We start from the raw sequence: 14,869 nt of genomic DNA, 5'->3' as shown, positions 1-14,869 counted from the left end.
ACGTCGACGCATTGTAATAGATCATTGAATAATCAAATAACAGATTAAAAACATACTCCTCGGAAAAAAGTGAACGTATGTACAAATTAAACGTATCGAAAGAATACAGAGAGGGAAGGAGATCTAATTCATGAATGCATGAGATGATTGAAAAATAGCAGTGTTGTGTGCATCGTTGAAGTTAAAAATAGTTATGTCATCAATTACATACTCGTCAATGATAAATAGTTTCTTCTTTAAAAATATCAGTTAACATCGCTCTCATTGTGTGAATGCTAGAAGTTTATAGAAACGTGGCATGCATTTTTGTATTTTCAGAGGCAGAACTTAGTGAGACTTGTGGTGGTTCAGTTTTGTGTGATGATGCCATGTCTGTANCGATGAGCTATTAAATCTTATTTGAGATTAATTTTCAAAGGTGAAACTGACATTTGAATATTATTTATAGAAACAGTAAGCCAACAAATAATGACACTGCACTATACAGGTATTTTGTCCATATAGGACATCTTGGTGATGATATGTGTCAAAAGGTTGGAAATGTATGAATTGGTCTGAACTACTATTGAAGCAGAATAGGAGGTGCCTAAATCCCCTGTCTTGAATTTCAAAACAAATTGATAATCAGTAATTATTGTATATTATGAACCATTCCACTACTTAAAAGTGACCACTGCTATTGAAGCAGAATAGGAGGTGCCTAAATCCCCTGTCTTGAATTTCAAAACAAATTGATAATCAGTAATTACTGTATATTATGAACCATTCCACTACTTAAAAGTGACCACTGCTGTGGCTACTAAGGTACCTGCAAACCTCGGGTATTAGGAAAACGCAATAGGAGTCTCCCACCTTGTTTCTAGCCAAATGAACGGAAGTAAAACACTTATAATAGCACCTTTAAAACTTTGCAATGAATACGGTTCGCATACTCATACAATGTATTGCTTGCACCATACAGTTTTTTGCCTTTCTAGGGCTCATCGATAAGGTTGGGGTCAAAAAGATGTAATTAAAATATAATATTTGCCAACCACTGTTAAATAATAAGTCGACGGGGTTGGTTAACCCTTTAGTTATTTAAATTTTGAAAATTAGAAAGGGTACCGATCATTCTTAAATTAATAATGAGTAAAGTGTGTTTATCATGAACCTTGCCACCTCTCCGTCTTCGATTTGAAAGTTGGTCCTCTGTTTGATTTGGCATGTGTACTGTGGATTCGCAGCTCTATCTTGTGATAAGCACCTATTGTAGATCAGGTCATCAAGCTCCTGATTTATTGTCCCCTATGTGATTCGACATGTGTTATTGTATATTGCTGTGGTAAACATTAACCTAGGATTTTCACTAAAATTCAACGAAGATAATATCGGCAATGACAATAGGGTGTACCGACCAACAGTGTGTTAATGGCTTAGTCTTTATTTTCGACACGGTCACCGCTTTTCGCGTGATTGATTCAAAGTTCGAGTCAATGTTTATGACACAGAACTTCTCTCTGTGTAAGTTGTTACTAAGAAGCTATTGTAGGTAGGGTCATCAAGATTAATTATTTGCTAGTCAAACACATTCAATTTGGTTCATCAGGCGTTTCTTGACTTGACAAAGTGATCTGTAAATAAACAAAACTTAAGTATGAGACTGCTGGGCTGACATGAGTGGTCTAAGTATTTTACCATAGTCGGAAAATTCTGTATAAGCTAAATATTTCAATATAGAACCAGGTAATAAAAAACGATTTGTTGCTGATAACTATTTAAAGATATATATACTGACTCGAGTACTGAAATTTCTCTTTAGCTCATTCCCTGGAGCACCAGACTAGTAAACAAAAGGTCCCGAGTTTGATCCCAATTTAGGCATTCAAATACAAATGTCTTCTGGTACATTGGAGCACACGTAGGGACTCCGAACAAAATGACAAAAAACATTCAACTGGGTTTGCCGTTTCCTACGAACTTTGCTTGGCAGAATTTCTTTTTCAACAGTGTCAGACTAATAAACGAATCGTCACGGGTTTTGAGGCATTGGAATAGTGACCTGCTTCACATATGCATACTTCCTGAAAGTATTTATAAGTGTCAACCAAATTTCTGCTGACTTAGCTGCATGCTTAATTTGGATATGTTCTTTTCCGAACAAAGTTTTTCACACGAATTGATTAAGACATTATCAACAAACGTTTTATGGCGGAATATAAAACGGAGGAGAGTTGATTACTGTTTCAAATATTTGCGAATCCTTACTTATGTGTTCTCCCCTATTATACAGACATATGTTGATTATGAATGCTCTACCTAGAAAATGAAATGAAAGTTTACCTCAGTACCCATACGCCTATAAAACGCAAAGTGACCTAGATAATATAAATATATCGAAGGGATGCTACACATTTACGCCTGCAAACATTTGTCACGTGATGCCTATGTCTCCCAACATGCTGCACGTTTTTATGATTTCTTACCCTGTAGATAATTGTTCTATTTTGGCTATTTAACCTGGATATACACTTGTTATATATGGGACCGATGTTTCCTTTTGCATTTGTCATTTGTTCGAAAGACGATTAAACAATGAAGACTGATCTCATTCTTTATAACAAGTGCTTATTTCAATGAAATGAAACCACCAATCTATCGACATCTCTCGTCAACACACGAAACCAACATTTGGCAGATTAACAAACACAACTTCGAATCTCCTTCGCAAAAGTTCGACGTAACATGTTGACTGTGAGTTTTGAGATTTAAAGTTGATCTAGAGGTTAATAAGTAACGTTTTTGTTTGTCTACAGGCAAATCTTCAAATAAATGCAAACTTAAATGCGTGTACCATCATTTGACATAGGACAAAAGTCAAGCGGCTCGCTTGTTTCTATATGCGGGAGAGGGTTTTGAAAATAACGTTGCACGTGCTTAGTATGGCTTAAGATAATACAAGTACGTCCATTGTCTACCGTTCAACATCACGTGGTAATTAACCAGTGAAAAGTGTCGTTATATCGACGACTTGGTAGATAATAAATAGCATGTTATCTAATATGACTCATGAATCAGCAATACATATAACTAGTCTTTTATGGAACTACAAGCACTTACTCAAAAACAGACACTGTCCAAACATGGTTTGATTTTAGGTATGTCCTTTCCACCAAAATACATTTATTCACAAAGAAGTGGCAAAAAACTGTCGGAATTCTGATATGTTTACCGTGAACTATTTTGTAGTGAATGGATTGATCGCAAAAAGTTTTGCGGTAGGAGTCGAAGGTACCAGCACAGTGACGATAGAATGGGTTGCTCCATCTCCTGAAAGTAAACAGGTCAAAAGGTACGAGGTTCACTGGACTCCCCTGTTACCCAACGGAACAGGAAACTACAGCGCTGGTAATGCAACAAACGTTCGACTGATTGGATTCGTATCTGGACAGCAGTATGCTTTCTACGTTAAAACGATCGAACATGGAAGTCGTCGATATGAGCAATACGTGCAAACAGCTAGTAAATCTATTACAATGGGTATGCTTAATCATGTATGTATGTATATTGGATGATTTATATCTGTTTATAACGTTTACATGGCAAATGGTTTAGTGACGCATATGTTATTAAAGAAAGCGTTGAATATAGAGTGGTGTGTGTGTGTGTGCATGATATTTATGCCATGCGCTATGCTGATTATGCCGTTTGGAGATCGCGTTTTATGTTAATGAAAACATTGTCATTTGTATGTTTAAAACACCTTCAAAAAAAGATAACCAATTTAAATAATGAATCCATTTATAACATGTTTCAATCAATCACATCACAAGCACAGAAGAGTTGACAGTTATTATATTACATTCCTGATTTAAATGAAATTATTTTACACGTTTTTGTCGATAAGTATCATATTAATAAAACTAAGTATTATTTTACTCTGCTTTGATTTCCAGACGCAGGTCTCGGTGTTGCTTGTAATGCTAGCAATATAGCATGCGCAGACTACAACTCCAACTGTGCGAAAACTGATAACGGACTTAGTACCGTATGCAGATGTAGGGCCAGTTTCTTTGACAGCAATGGTTTCAACACTCCAGGAGGGATGTGTATTAATAGTAGGTATCGACCCAATATATATATTGACGTATCAGCATGGTTTTGTCCTCGTATTTAACATAACTTGAAATAATAGGAATTGTTATGAAATCACATGCAAATATTTATGGCAGTATTAGAGTTATTTTCTCTTTATTCTCAACCCACCTTCAGCACACATGAAAAAAAACTTCAGCAGTTTTCTAAAGTGTTATATTTATTAACTGATTTCAATAGAAATGTAAACGTGATGCAGTTTTACCAGTTGTGTTGTCTTTGGCTATGTTATTCAAGGAATAGCTAATATTGGAAGAAATAACTAGATTGTTTCGAGCGACAACACTTTTAGTATAAAGGGCATTAGCGATAAATGGGATTTTCAATGAACATCACAACGTATTGATACCATTCGTATCTACACGCAGAAACAACCCCCAGTCATCATCATTTCTGCTGGAATACACATATTGTAAACCGAACACCCACACCTTTTGTCTTCGATTACACTTGGTTCTGTTTGTGTCAATATTGAGTTCCAATATTATCATTGTGTGTAAGACTACAGCACATTTTTTTTTACGTTTTACATGAAATGATATAACTTTCAGTTTATTTATTTGTACCATGTGACTTGATTCTTTACAGTGTCAACTCTGGCAGTGACTGACCTTACATTAGTTACTGAAGGAACAGAAACGGTTAACATAAGCTGGACGCCGCCTCCATTGGAGTACACTGATCAGGTCAGTAGGTACGTGGTGAGCTGGACTCCGGTCACACACATCAATGGGAGTGTGTCCTACAACGCTCTGCTATCCACAGACATACAACTTGTGGGGTTTACACCCGGACAGACCTATACCTTCTATATCTACTCAGTCGAGTCTGGAAGTAGGAAGACTGAGCAAAATATTAGCTCAGTGCCATCTGTAATTACTATGAGTAAGTAGTGACATTTATATCTTTTATCTAACATATTTTATTCATACGTGTATATTATAATGTATTTCCCAACTCATTATAATTTTGAATTCATTAAAAACGGAAACGGAAACCAACTGAGACAAAAAAAAAATAATCATTTGTTTTTTCATTGTATTATGCATTTTATCTGGACTCAATAGTGAATTTCCGTTCCAGAACCACACACACCCTCAGATTTTACAGAAACAGACGTTGACGGACCCGTGATCACGCTATCTTGGTTCTTACATAAAGGAGTTAAAACTTTTTATGAAGTAATAAGTACCCCAACACTTGGCATGGCAAATGTAACTACAGAATCAATAACCTACAGTGTTAATGTATCAGACGGTCAACAGTACAACACCTCTATAACTGCTGTCAGTGGTAATGAGCGGAGTGACCCACTGTATTCTTCATTCACAACGGTATCAAAAAGTAAGTGTTTATTTTCACTGAAAAACAAAACTATTTAAGATATGCGAAGGTAGTCTTGCGCACGTTTATGACATGCGCATAGAACGATACGCATGTACAATGAGCCTTTCAGTTCTTTCTAACCATCTGGTCAGTTTAACTTATTGATGTAAGTGTCATTATATTTTGTAATAGCGAATTTACTGTTATTTTTCTCAGTTCGTGTTCCTCTTTTTATTTGAATATATTCATTTAAAATATAAAAAGGCTATTTTGCACTAAGATGTTTTTGTTTCTTTTTTTGTTTTTGTTTCTTTCTTTTTTTTTGCTTGTAACATTATCACAATTATAAGTTACATTTGTTAGAATTATTCAAATTTATTAATAGCTCTTATTGCGTGATTGCGTAACAATATAATCTAAACATACTGCACCGCAATCATCTTATGTGTTTAAAAAAGAATTTAACAATAAAAAACTATTTGTAAGAGTGAAAATAATTTTCACCCACTATTCGGCGTCATCGCATTATCGCTTAATGTCTAATGTAAATGTTACAAACTTATATAGGAATGCAGTACACAAATACTACGAACAAATTTCGTTTGAGAATTGTAGATTATAAGTTAAGTTAGGTGTTACTCTGATTAAAAAAAACCCACAAAAATTCCAAACCAGATTGTGTTTCAGAGCCCAGGACTAAAGGTTGTAAAAGACATTGCCTAGTTTATTGTCATATTGTATTAAGATGTATATTACGGTATCTTGTCAGTTTAAAATGTGTTACCCGCTACCATATTATCATTTGAAGCTCCAGATCCACCTACACTATCAAATACTACGTTTTGTAATTCAACCACTAACGAGAGTATCGCCCTGGTCTGGACTGCTCCGGAGTATCCGAGAGGAAACATCCAGTATTATGTTGTAAAAAGCATCACAACAGGAGCTATATATACGACAATATCAGGCAAGACAGAGTATGTAGTTGCTGGTCTCAAACCAGGTAAGATGTTACGTTTAACATTCATGTTCCCTTACCGAATTTGAGGGTAATGTTTAATTTGTCATCGTAACATCCTCAATTAAAAGGGTTATAGATGATTTATTTTATCATGATTAATCGAGTTTTCACTTTAGAATGCAAAGCTGCATCAGTTTATTTAAAGAGTGGTGTTTTCACAAAATATTATCATTTCATTGACAAGAGAAGACAATAATGTAAAATCGCTTTTGATGTTGTGTCATTTTGAAATTGTGTCTTCTAGGTGTAGTTGTTCTTCCTTATAAGCTTTGGATAAACAAAAGCATTTCATGTATTGGTATAACGAATTGAGGTGTTTTCATTTCAGGAACACTTTACACCTTTAGTGTAGCTTCAGTTAATGATGCCGTTACATACGGGAACCAAAGTGACTACAGCAAACAATACGAATGCCGAACTGACGCGGCCAGTAAGTATGCCATACAGTAGCGGTACTACCTTGATAATGCAATCATTATAACTTGCGATCAGTTGATATAAGTCGTAATATGTAGCGGCTAACAAGCACACTTAACCATATTTACCAAACAGATCTGCGGTTTAGGCTTTAAAAGAATAATTACATCTACAGTCGTCAAAGAAATATAGGATTTGGACAAAGGCTTCCACTAAAAGCATGCAAATCCTGATCATAACAAGTCTAGTAGTAACAATTGGTAAATGTTACATGTGACTGTCATTGAATTGCTTGACCTATTTATCCTGCTTAAGCCATTTAAATGGTAATACTATATAAACATTAACATTCATATTAACACCCAGAGCATTACAAAATTGACTTGCACGGATGTGTTTTCTTATTGGATGGTATTTTTGTAGGATGATAATAAAAAAACAATATTGACAAAAAAATCGAAGCAATATTTATGTAATAATAGTGATAGACATTAACAAATGCTATTAACAATATTTTGACATTTGTTAACATCTCATAAAAAAATCCTTTTGCAGTGCGTTGATATCCTCTGATGTTCTTTATACACATCGTTTTACAGTTTCAATGGCGCCTAGTACCTTACTTGTGACACAAATTCAGAGTCGAGAGTTCACCTTGAACTGGACCAAACCAACGATTACCAATGGTGCACTGAGTGGGTACAGACTCACAGTGACAGATGGGAGCGCGTGTGTCAAGGAAGTCATCTTCGCCTGTCATACATGTCCATTGGTACTTGTTTACCTTTCCTTCGTTTAAAATGAAAATATAATGCGTAAAGGTTATCGCAGCGCCGGTTTTTTCCCAGGAAGGACATTTGCGCTAATTTGCATATGTGTACGCTAACACATTGGCCAACAAGAGTAAAAATAGAACCACGTGAAAAAGTGCTTAAAAAATGCATTGCACTGCAATCTACAATTAATATGTTCCGATATTGACATTAGGAAGAATATCATAATGCAGTGTATTTACAAAATTCATATACTGAGGCAAGTGTGATTGTTTGAAGTATATTGTTATGGCGCCAACGTGATCTTGTACACAGAGATCAGTACACGGGTAGTGCAAACTGATATATAAATATACACAAATAAATTGAGAATAGTTTGATAGTGTATGCTGTTTGATTTTGTTTGATTGAACAATGAGATATATCGAATTCCGGGGCATTATTGCGAAATTGTAATCCGTTTAAGGTTAATTTTCCTCTTTTTGAGTATCAATATATTATAACTCATATTTGCATGTCACATTTATACATTTGCTAAAATCCACTACAATGTATGACTTCAGTTGAAAATTACCGTATTAATTATATCAATCAGTCGACGATAAGTATTATGACCACTATATTTTCAGTGGGTGGCAATCCCCTATGATTGTCCTGTTGGCACCAAACAGACAGTGGTAGTTCTTCCGATACATCTAGATGGCGTCTTCAACTACACTGTCCATGACATCCTACCTTATACTAACTACACTGTTAGTGTGTTAGCTGTGAACGCAGCAGGAGACGGGGTACCTGTTACTGAATACACAGCAACAGACCAGGAAGGTAAAGCAAATTATACATTGAATAAATAATAATCATATGCATCATTTAAATATCGTTCTTTACAGTTATACAAAAATAAATATAACGTGTTTAACGTAGCATCAATACATATATTTTCGACAGCCCAATATTTGCATTCTTATGGCTTGTTTATTTTCTCAGTTCCACAGCACCCCACTGATTTGAATGTGTCTGTATTGAGTGCCACAGAAATATTTGTGACATGGACCATATCAGGACTAGAGCCGGGTCCCACCACGTTTGAACTGCATGTAATACCAGGAATACCCGAAATAAATCGCACGGAAACCATACGCGGTTAGTAGCACAAGTTATAATCTATAACATTGTCATAACCCTATCTTTCACTGTAAATTAAACCAGTTATACGAGAGATAATTATAATTTATATCATACAAAATCGGTAGTGCGCACTATTAACTGACACATCCGCAAACATTCTATCCCGAACAGCGCCGATACCGAAAATATTTACATGGGCCAATGACAAACAAAAACCCAACATGAAATATACGTTTTTGTGTTCTTGTTAGAATACGATGTATAATGTCTTTCGTCGTGAAATATTTCAACATCACAATCTAGTGATATTTAACTAAAGATTGACTTTTAGATGAATGAGTCTTTGTATTTTGTTAAGGCTTCTACACCAGAGATTACACAGTAAAAAACCTAGAGGAGTTCCGAACGTACACATTTAATATCACAGCCGTTACAGACAAGGGTTCTTCCGGGTTCCAACAGGCACTTCCGTCCGCAACAACACAAGCTATCGGTAAATATGCCTCTAACGTTGTTCAGAAGTGTAGTGGTTTTTTTAGTCTTATGTCCGTTTAACCATCAATCGAAAAGGTCTATACTATCAACGACATTAAATTCAACAATTTGACTAGATTTTATTGCCTGATTAGTCATTGGCAGCTTTATGAAGTATAGAGGATAACTCAAGACATTTCAATTTTAATGTGATCAGGAAATCATCTGCAGATTCATTTGCTAATGCGTAGATCATTTGATTATATAGATCTTTAATTTAAAATCAAGACTTGGGAATTGATACGATACATGTATTTCTTATTCAAGAAATCCTGTTATGATGTTCTGGTCTGGGGTTTTTGTTTACATGTTCAGGTGTTTTCTATCTATACAGTGTCTGAGATGTCGCTTTTGTCTTGCAGTTCCCGATACAGTAGGTAACTTTCTGGTTACCCGACCTGATGGACCAAACTTCGCTACTGTGAGAGTATCCTGGCAGCTTCCGTCGTTATTGGACAGAAACAGTGACGTCACTCAGTTTGTGTTTTCTTACAACTCCACAGGAGGGGTAAGAATGATTGTAAACGGAAGCACAAAAATAATCGATAAAAAGTTCTATCATGATTTTTGTGTATTTCTATCGGACAGAAATTACCGTAATTTCTGTCATGTTGCCCGCTCCATTGTTGTCCGCACCCATCAAAATATCATTTAAAGAGAATAAAGTCTGCAGATTGTCCTCTCTGGTAAATTGCCAGGTGGGCTCTCTGCTACATACAAAATATTATGCACAATGAATACCAGGTTCACTTCGAACGTCTGGTATATGTAACTCGCATCTGTACTTATCTAGCTATGTAACAATGTTAGTAATCGATGGTAATGGATTGGATAATTGTGAGTTATTTTACTTTATAGATATACTTGATATGCTAATATCGCCATGCATTATCTTAATTAAACAATTATGGCGATTTCTAATATGCCACTAAATGATATGTAAAACAGAGCCTGTTATATGAATCTCTCATGCATACGTTTGATGATAAAACTGAGGAATTTCTATAATTATGTTGCATTTTTCTTAACAATTACGATGTGTACAATTTTGCTTTTGAAAGATATCACATAGCCTGCACCTTTTAATTTTCTTTTTTGGGAAACATTTCGTCACATTGCCCGCTTCGCCAAACAGCTGGCAACGGTAAAACCAACTTGGTACATAACATGTCTGTTTGACATAAAGATAAACAATTGTATACACATCTATATACAAGATGGGTAGGAATTCGCATTCTCAATGATAATGGTGAGAATATATACAATCTCGCAGACAGCGTCATATAACTGGAAAACAAATACACTGTTTGGAGCTCATTATCAAAAATATCAATTTACGATTTAATTAGTTTACATTATCAAGGTAAAACCAAACTCTGCAAAATAATTATGTTTCAGAACGTAACCTCGCACTCGGAAGTGATTGCTGTAGATTCAGATCCCAATCCGGTAACAAAGAACGTAACAGTTGTACCGTTGAATACCTACATAATAGAGGTAAGGCATCGCTGAATTTGTACTTAAACATTTAGTTGCAATCTCTCCAGTCTAATTCTGAACAGGGTTGAAGCAAATGGAAAAACTTATGATAAACAACGAGCGTCATGATCAGAAACTCCTAACGAACAATAGATACATTTACACTGAACGTCTATCAGTGGGTTAAAGGAAAGAAATGTATGTTTTTTTGTGTAGTTATACTTTTTTTCTGCTTTTAAAGGATATTCTATTAAAATGTGTTCTATGAAAAAGCGCATTTCATTTGAAGCCGTGCATGCTTACTGCAAACACATACATCAAGAGTTTCTAATTGCTTTTCTTAACAATTCCCGTTAGCAATAACATGTCGATGAACAAATATTGGAAGTATAATCAGGATATTATTCACGCCACGTATTGATGCCTTCCTTTTGTCTTTTAGGTATATGCTGTAGGTGAGGATTCCACTGGCAGTATCCTTATAGGGACAAAAAGTATGATGACGTACTTTGCACCAGCTGGACGTAAGAACTTCTACATATTTAAATTTCACATTTCTGGTTATATTATATCCACTTCCTATTCATTGTTGATGTCGATAAATCATACTGCAAGCAACTGTTATACTTATAGAAGCATTGTGCAAATAAATCAAACAAATATTTAAAACTTCAAATGATGCAGAATGTACTTTGATTATCAGAAGATCGTATAAAAGTGCGTAAAGTATTTTTTCCTTAACTTACAGCTCCTCCTCTCGATGTTGATGAATCAATCATTCCGTCCACGTCTAACATTGACATCCAAGCCACACACACTACGTTTGCGCTCAACATTGAAAAACGATTTTTCACAAACATAGTCTATGGCCCAATTGTTGATTACACCCTCGTGTTGTGTAAGGAGAGATGTACAGGACTAGGTAAGTTAAAGATAGCAACAACAATGTCCAGTAAACTTTGCTACAAACGAGTTGTATGGACCTGGATGCATTTGATTAAATTGTATTAATTAAATCCCCGCAAAGAAAGTGTATCTGGTATAAAGGAATCCTCCTGTTCATCCGTCTGTCCATGATCCTTATAAGCGTAACCTCTTCTAAATTGTATGTTCATTTTTTGTAACTTGACACAGGAAAGTGCATCGGATGTAGATAGAAATGAAGAATAGAATTTGCGATTCGACTGTTTTTCTTGTACTTATGGCCCTGAAACCGTTCATAAACCCTGGAAGCACAATATCTTTTTAATGGGTCGTTGGATTGTTTTGTAACTTACTACAGCATAACTACATCAGACGCAAACGTGTGCAAAGAAAGATATTAGCGATGCGTCTACATTCCTTCCCCGGAGTTATGACCCCTGACACTTTAATTATTTAGTACAAGCCCTCCTTAAATGTTTGTTGGATTATTTGGTAATTTGGCACAGTCGGAATACATCTGATGTAAATGTGCATGAAGAAAGGAATTTGTGATTCAGCTATGTTTGCTAGAGTTATCGCCATTGAAACTATATAATTTCTGCTCCAGAAACCTTGTAAGCGCAAGTCAGAGGTATATCTTTATGAGTTTGTTCACAGTTTCTCTCGTTAGGCTATTTAAAAATGTTTTACATTCTTAAATCCACAAAATTTTCACGAACGTTTCGCTTTATAAGAACCTGGTCTTAGTAACATGATATACAGTACTTAATCAATGTCTTATTTTCGAGAAGCGTTCATCTTCATTACACAATATCAAGGTCATCAACATAACCTGGTTTCGAAGTATGAAATGTCAATGTCAGATATCTCTGATCACTGTCTCTTACATAATAATTGTCTTATACATACGTACTTGCTTGATTGGCAAGGGAGCCACCATGACTGGTACTTCTTGTTGTAATAAATGAAAACCGTTCAGGCTTACATAAACTCATCTCCGTTTAATTTTGGGGTTAATGTTGTAGTTCCATTTGTTTTGGTGTCGCTTAATATATCTCGGACTTCGCGTCCGGATATTGTCCTTACACATATCTATATATATATTTGGTTAACTAATAATTGAAAATGTGATGTTGTTTTTTAAGACGATAAATCAGAAACGAAGGCAGAAAATTACTTAAGTACATTGGACGGTTGGAAAGCAGCGAAGACGAAAGGGTTCTCTCAAATGTATAGGGCCATGTCTAAATCCGAGTTTGATTCGGCATTCATTGGTACGTATTGACAAAACCTGAGCAATTTATCGATTCAATATTTTACTAGGACGTATTGCTTAAATCGGTAAAGGTTTCAATATAAATAAGAAACAGAGGTAACAATAAAGAAAATGATATAGACATATAAAGATATCGTAGAAGTCATAAAAATTGAGAAGGTAATACAAATTATCGTTTTTTTTACAGCTGGAAATAAGGCGGCTACCACATTCCGCATTGTGATAGGAAAAGTGACAAATTGCAGCCAGTCAACGAAACAGTATTGCAATGGACCACTACAAGTTGAATCTACTTATTTGTATGTTTAATAATATATGTTGCAACATTATTGCTCTGCAATCTGTAATAAAATACTTCATCCAGTTAATATTGATTCATTAACTTATAATAAGTTATCGTAAGTGCTTGAATGAACCCTGTTTCCCCAACACCTAATTTCGCTTTTTCTCCCGAAACAACTGATTTCGGTTCCGGGTCAACCGGTTTTATTTTTCCTTCCAGAAAATCTTATTTTGCTTTGTTTTGGTGTTTAGCGGTTGGTGATTCGTTTTGATTTCATTTCACTTTAGTTACTTTTGTAACGAATTAAGTTCTAAAATTGTCTTAGTGTGAATGGTGGTATATCTTTTCTTCCCCCTTTTTTTTTTATTAAATAGCAAGTCAAATAATTTCTTTTGCAGTTTGAAGGCGGCCATATGTACTGTTGGAGGTTGTACACTGTCATCAAAATATGGACCATTTTCAACCCTGGAAGGTATAGGTCATTTTAACTTAATTTATTTGTTGAGTTCAAACTGCCTTATTATGAATGATTTTTTCTTTTATTAATGTTTTGTTTAAATCTAGGAAAGTTAAATATAACAGGTAAGTTGGATGGAATACATGACTAAATAGGAATTGATACTGTTATCTTTTTCTTTGATACAAATTTACTTGCAATTGCTTTCTGATGTCTGATGCTCTCTTGGTTATGTGGTGTTTACGTATAAGTAATGCCATGCTGTTGCCTTAGTAATGTTATGTCTGCTTTTGTTTATCGTTTTGTCCGTTTTCTTATGTAACGTTTGTTAAGCACAGTTTTATTATCGTCTTGTTAACGTACTGTATATTTGATATACCGTCTTGCTACTGTTTTGCTTAGTTATAAATATTGATATATCGTTTTATTATTGTTTTGCTTATGTGATGTGAATTTTTTCATATATCGTCTTGTAATTGCCTAGATTATCTGATGTCCAGTTCCATATAACGTCTTGTTGTCGTATACTGTCTTGTTGTCGTCTTGCCTATGTGATGTCCAGATTCATATACTGACTTGTTGTCGTAAATTGTCTTGTTGTCGTCTTGCCTATGTGATGTCGTTTTGATATACTTTCTTGTAATTGCCCAGATTATGTTATGTAATGTTCCAAATAATGTCTTGTTGTCGTCTTGCCTATGTGATGTCCATTTTCATATATTGTCTTGTCGTATACTGTCTTGTTGTCGTCTTGCCTATATGCTGTTTTTATATACCGTCTTGTAATTGCCTTGCTAATGAATGTCTATTTTTGTCATAAACCGACTTGATGTCACATTTTTTTTGGTGTCGTCTATTTTGATAAATCGTCATGTTTATGATTTGTATTTCATACAGTATAATAAATGCTTAGATTATGTTGTGCATGTTTGATTACTAAATTGACTATTGTCACTTTGCCTTTCAGGTTTTGACATGTTGTCTACGTATTGCATAACCTATTTATCTAATTATCATTGAATTCCATTATTTTGTCATCTTTCTACCTGATAACTATATAACTATGTATCGTTGTTGTCACCTTATTTATATTATGTTCATACATTATTTAATATTT

General features: G+C 34.9%; 1 protein-coding gene across 2 annotated transcripts in view; it reads left to right on the top strand.

Moving 5' to 3' along the window:
- Positions 1–14,867, top strand: part of LOC110457582 (fibronectin-like) — a 17,755-nt gene extending 2,888 nt beyond the window's left edge. The window contains exons 2-19 of one of the 2 annotated variants that reach the window (XM_021508915.1): positions 3,229–3,519; positions 3,936–4,097; positions 4,723–5,019; positions 5,218–5,478; positions 6,269–6,463; positions 6,810–6,911; positions 7,498–7,670; positions 8,301–8,496; positions 8,659–8,814; positions 9,158–9,292; positions 9,696–9,841; positions 10,732–10,830; positions 11,255–11,336; positions 11,561–11,734; positions 12,882–13,010; positions 13,200–13,311; positions 13,694–13,767; positions 14,720–14,867. In XM_021508915.1, coding sequence (XP_021364590.1) covers positions 3,229–3,519; positions 3,936–4,097; positions 4,723–5,019; positions 5,218–5,478; positions 6,269–6,463; positions 6,810–6,911; positions 7,498–7,670; positions 8,301–8,496; positions 8,659–8,814; positions 9,158–9,292; positions 9,696–9,841; positions 10,732–10,830; positions 11,255–11,336; positions 11,561–11,734; positions 12,882–13,010; positions 13,200–13,311; positions 13,694–13,767; positions 14,720–14,772 — 2,837 coding nt within the window. In that variant the 3' untranslated portion in view covers positions 14,773–14,867. Of the gene's footprint in view, positions 1–3,228; positions 3,520–3,935; positions 4,098–4,722; positions 5,020–5,217; positions 5,479–6,268; positions 6,464–6,809; positions 6,912–7,497; positions 7,671–8,300; positions 8,497–8,658; positions 8,815–9,157; positions 9,293–9,695; positions 9,842–10,731; positions 10,831–11,254; positions 11,337–11,560; positions 11,735–12,881; positions 13,011–13,199; positions 13,312–13,693 lie in introns of both variants that reach the window. The other variant, XM_021508914.1, reaches the window with a different exon arrangement.
- The last annotated feature ends 2 nt before the right edge of the window (positions 14,868–14,869 follow it).

This window comes from Mizuhopecten yessoensis, unplaced genomic scaffold (assembly GCF_002113885.1).
Source record: "Mizuhopecten yessoensis strain PY_sf001 unplaced genomic scaffold, ASM211388v2 scaffold9253, whole genome shotgun sequence".
Taxonomy (NCBI): Eukaryota; Metazoa; Mollusca; class Bivalvia; order Pectinida; family Pectinidae; genus Mizuhopecten; species Mizuhopecten yessoensis.
This window is presented reverse-complemented; position numbering and strand designations above follow the sequence as displayed.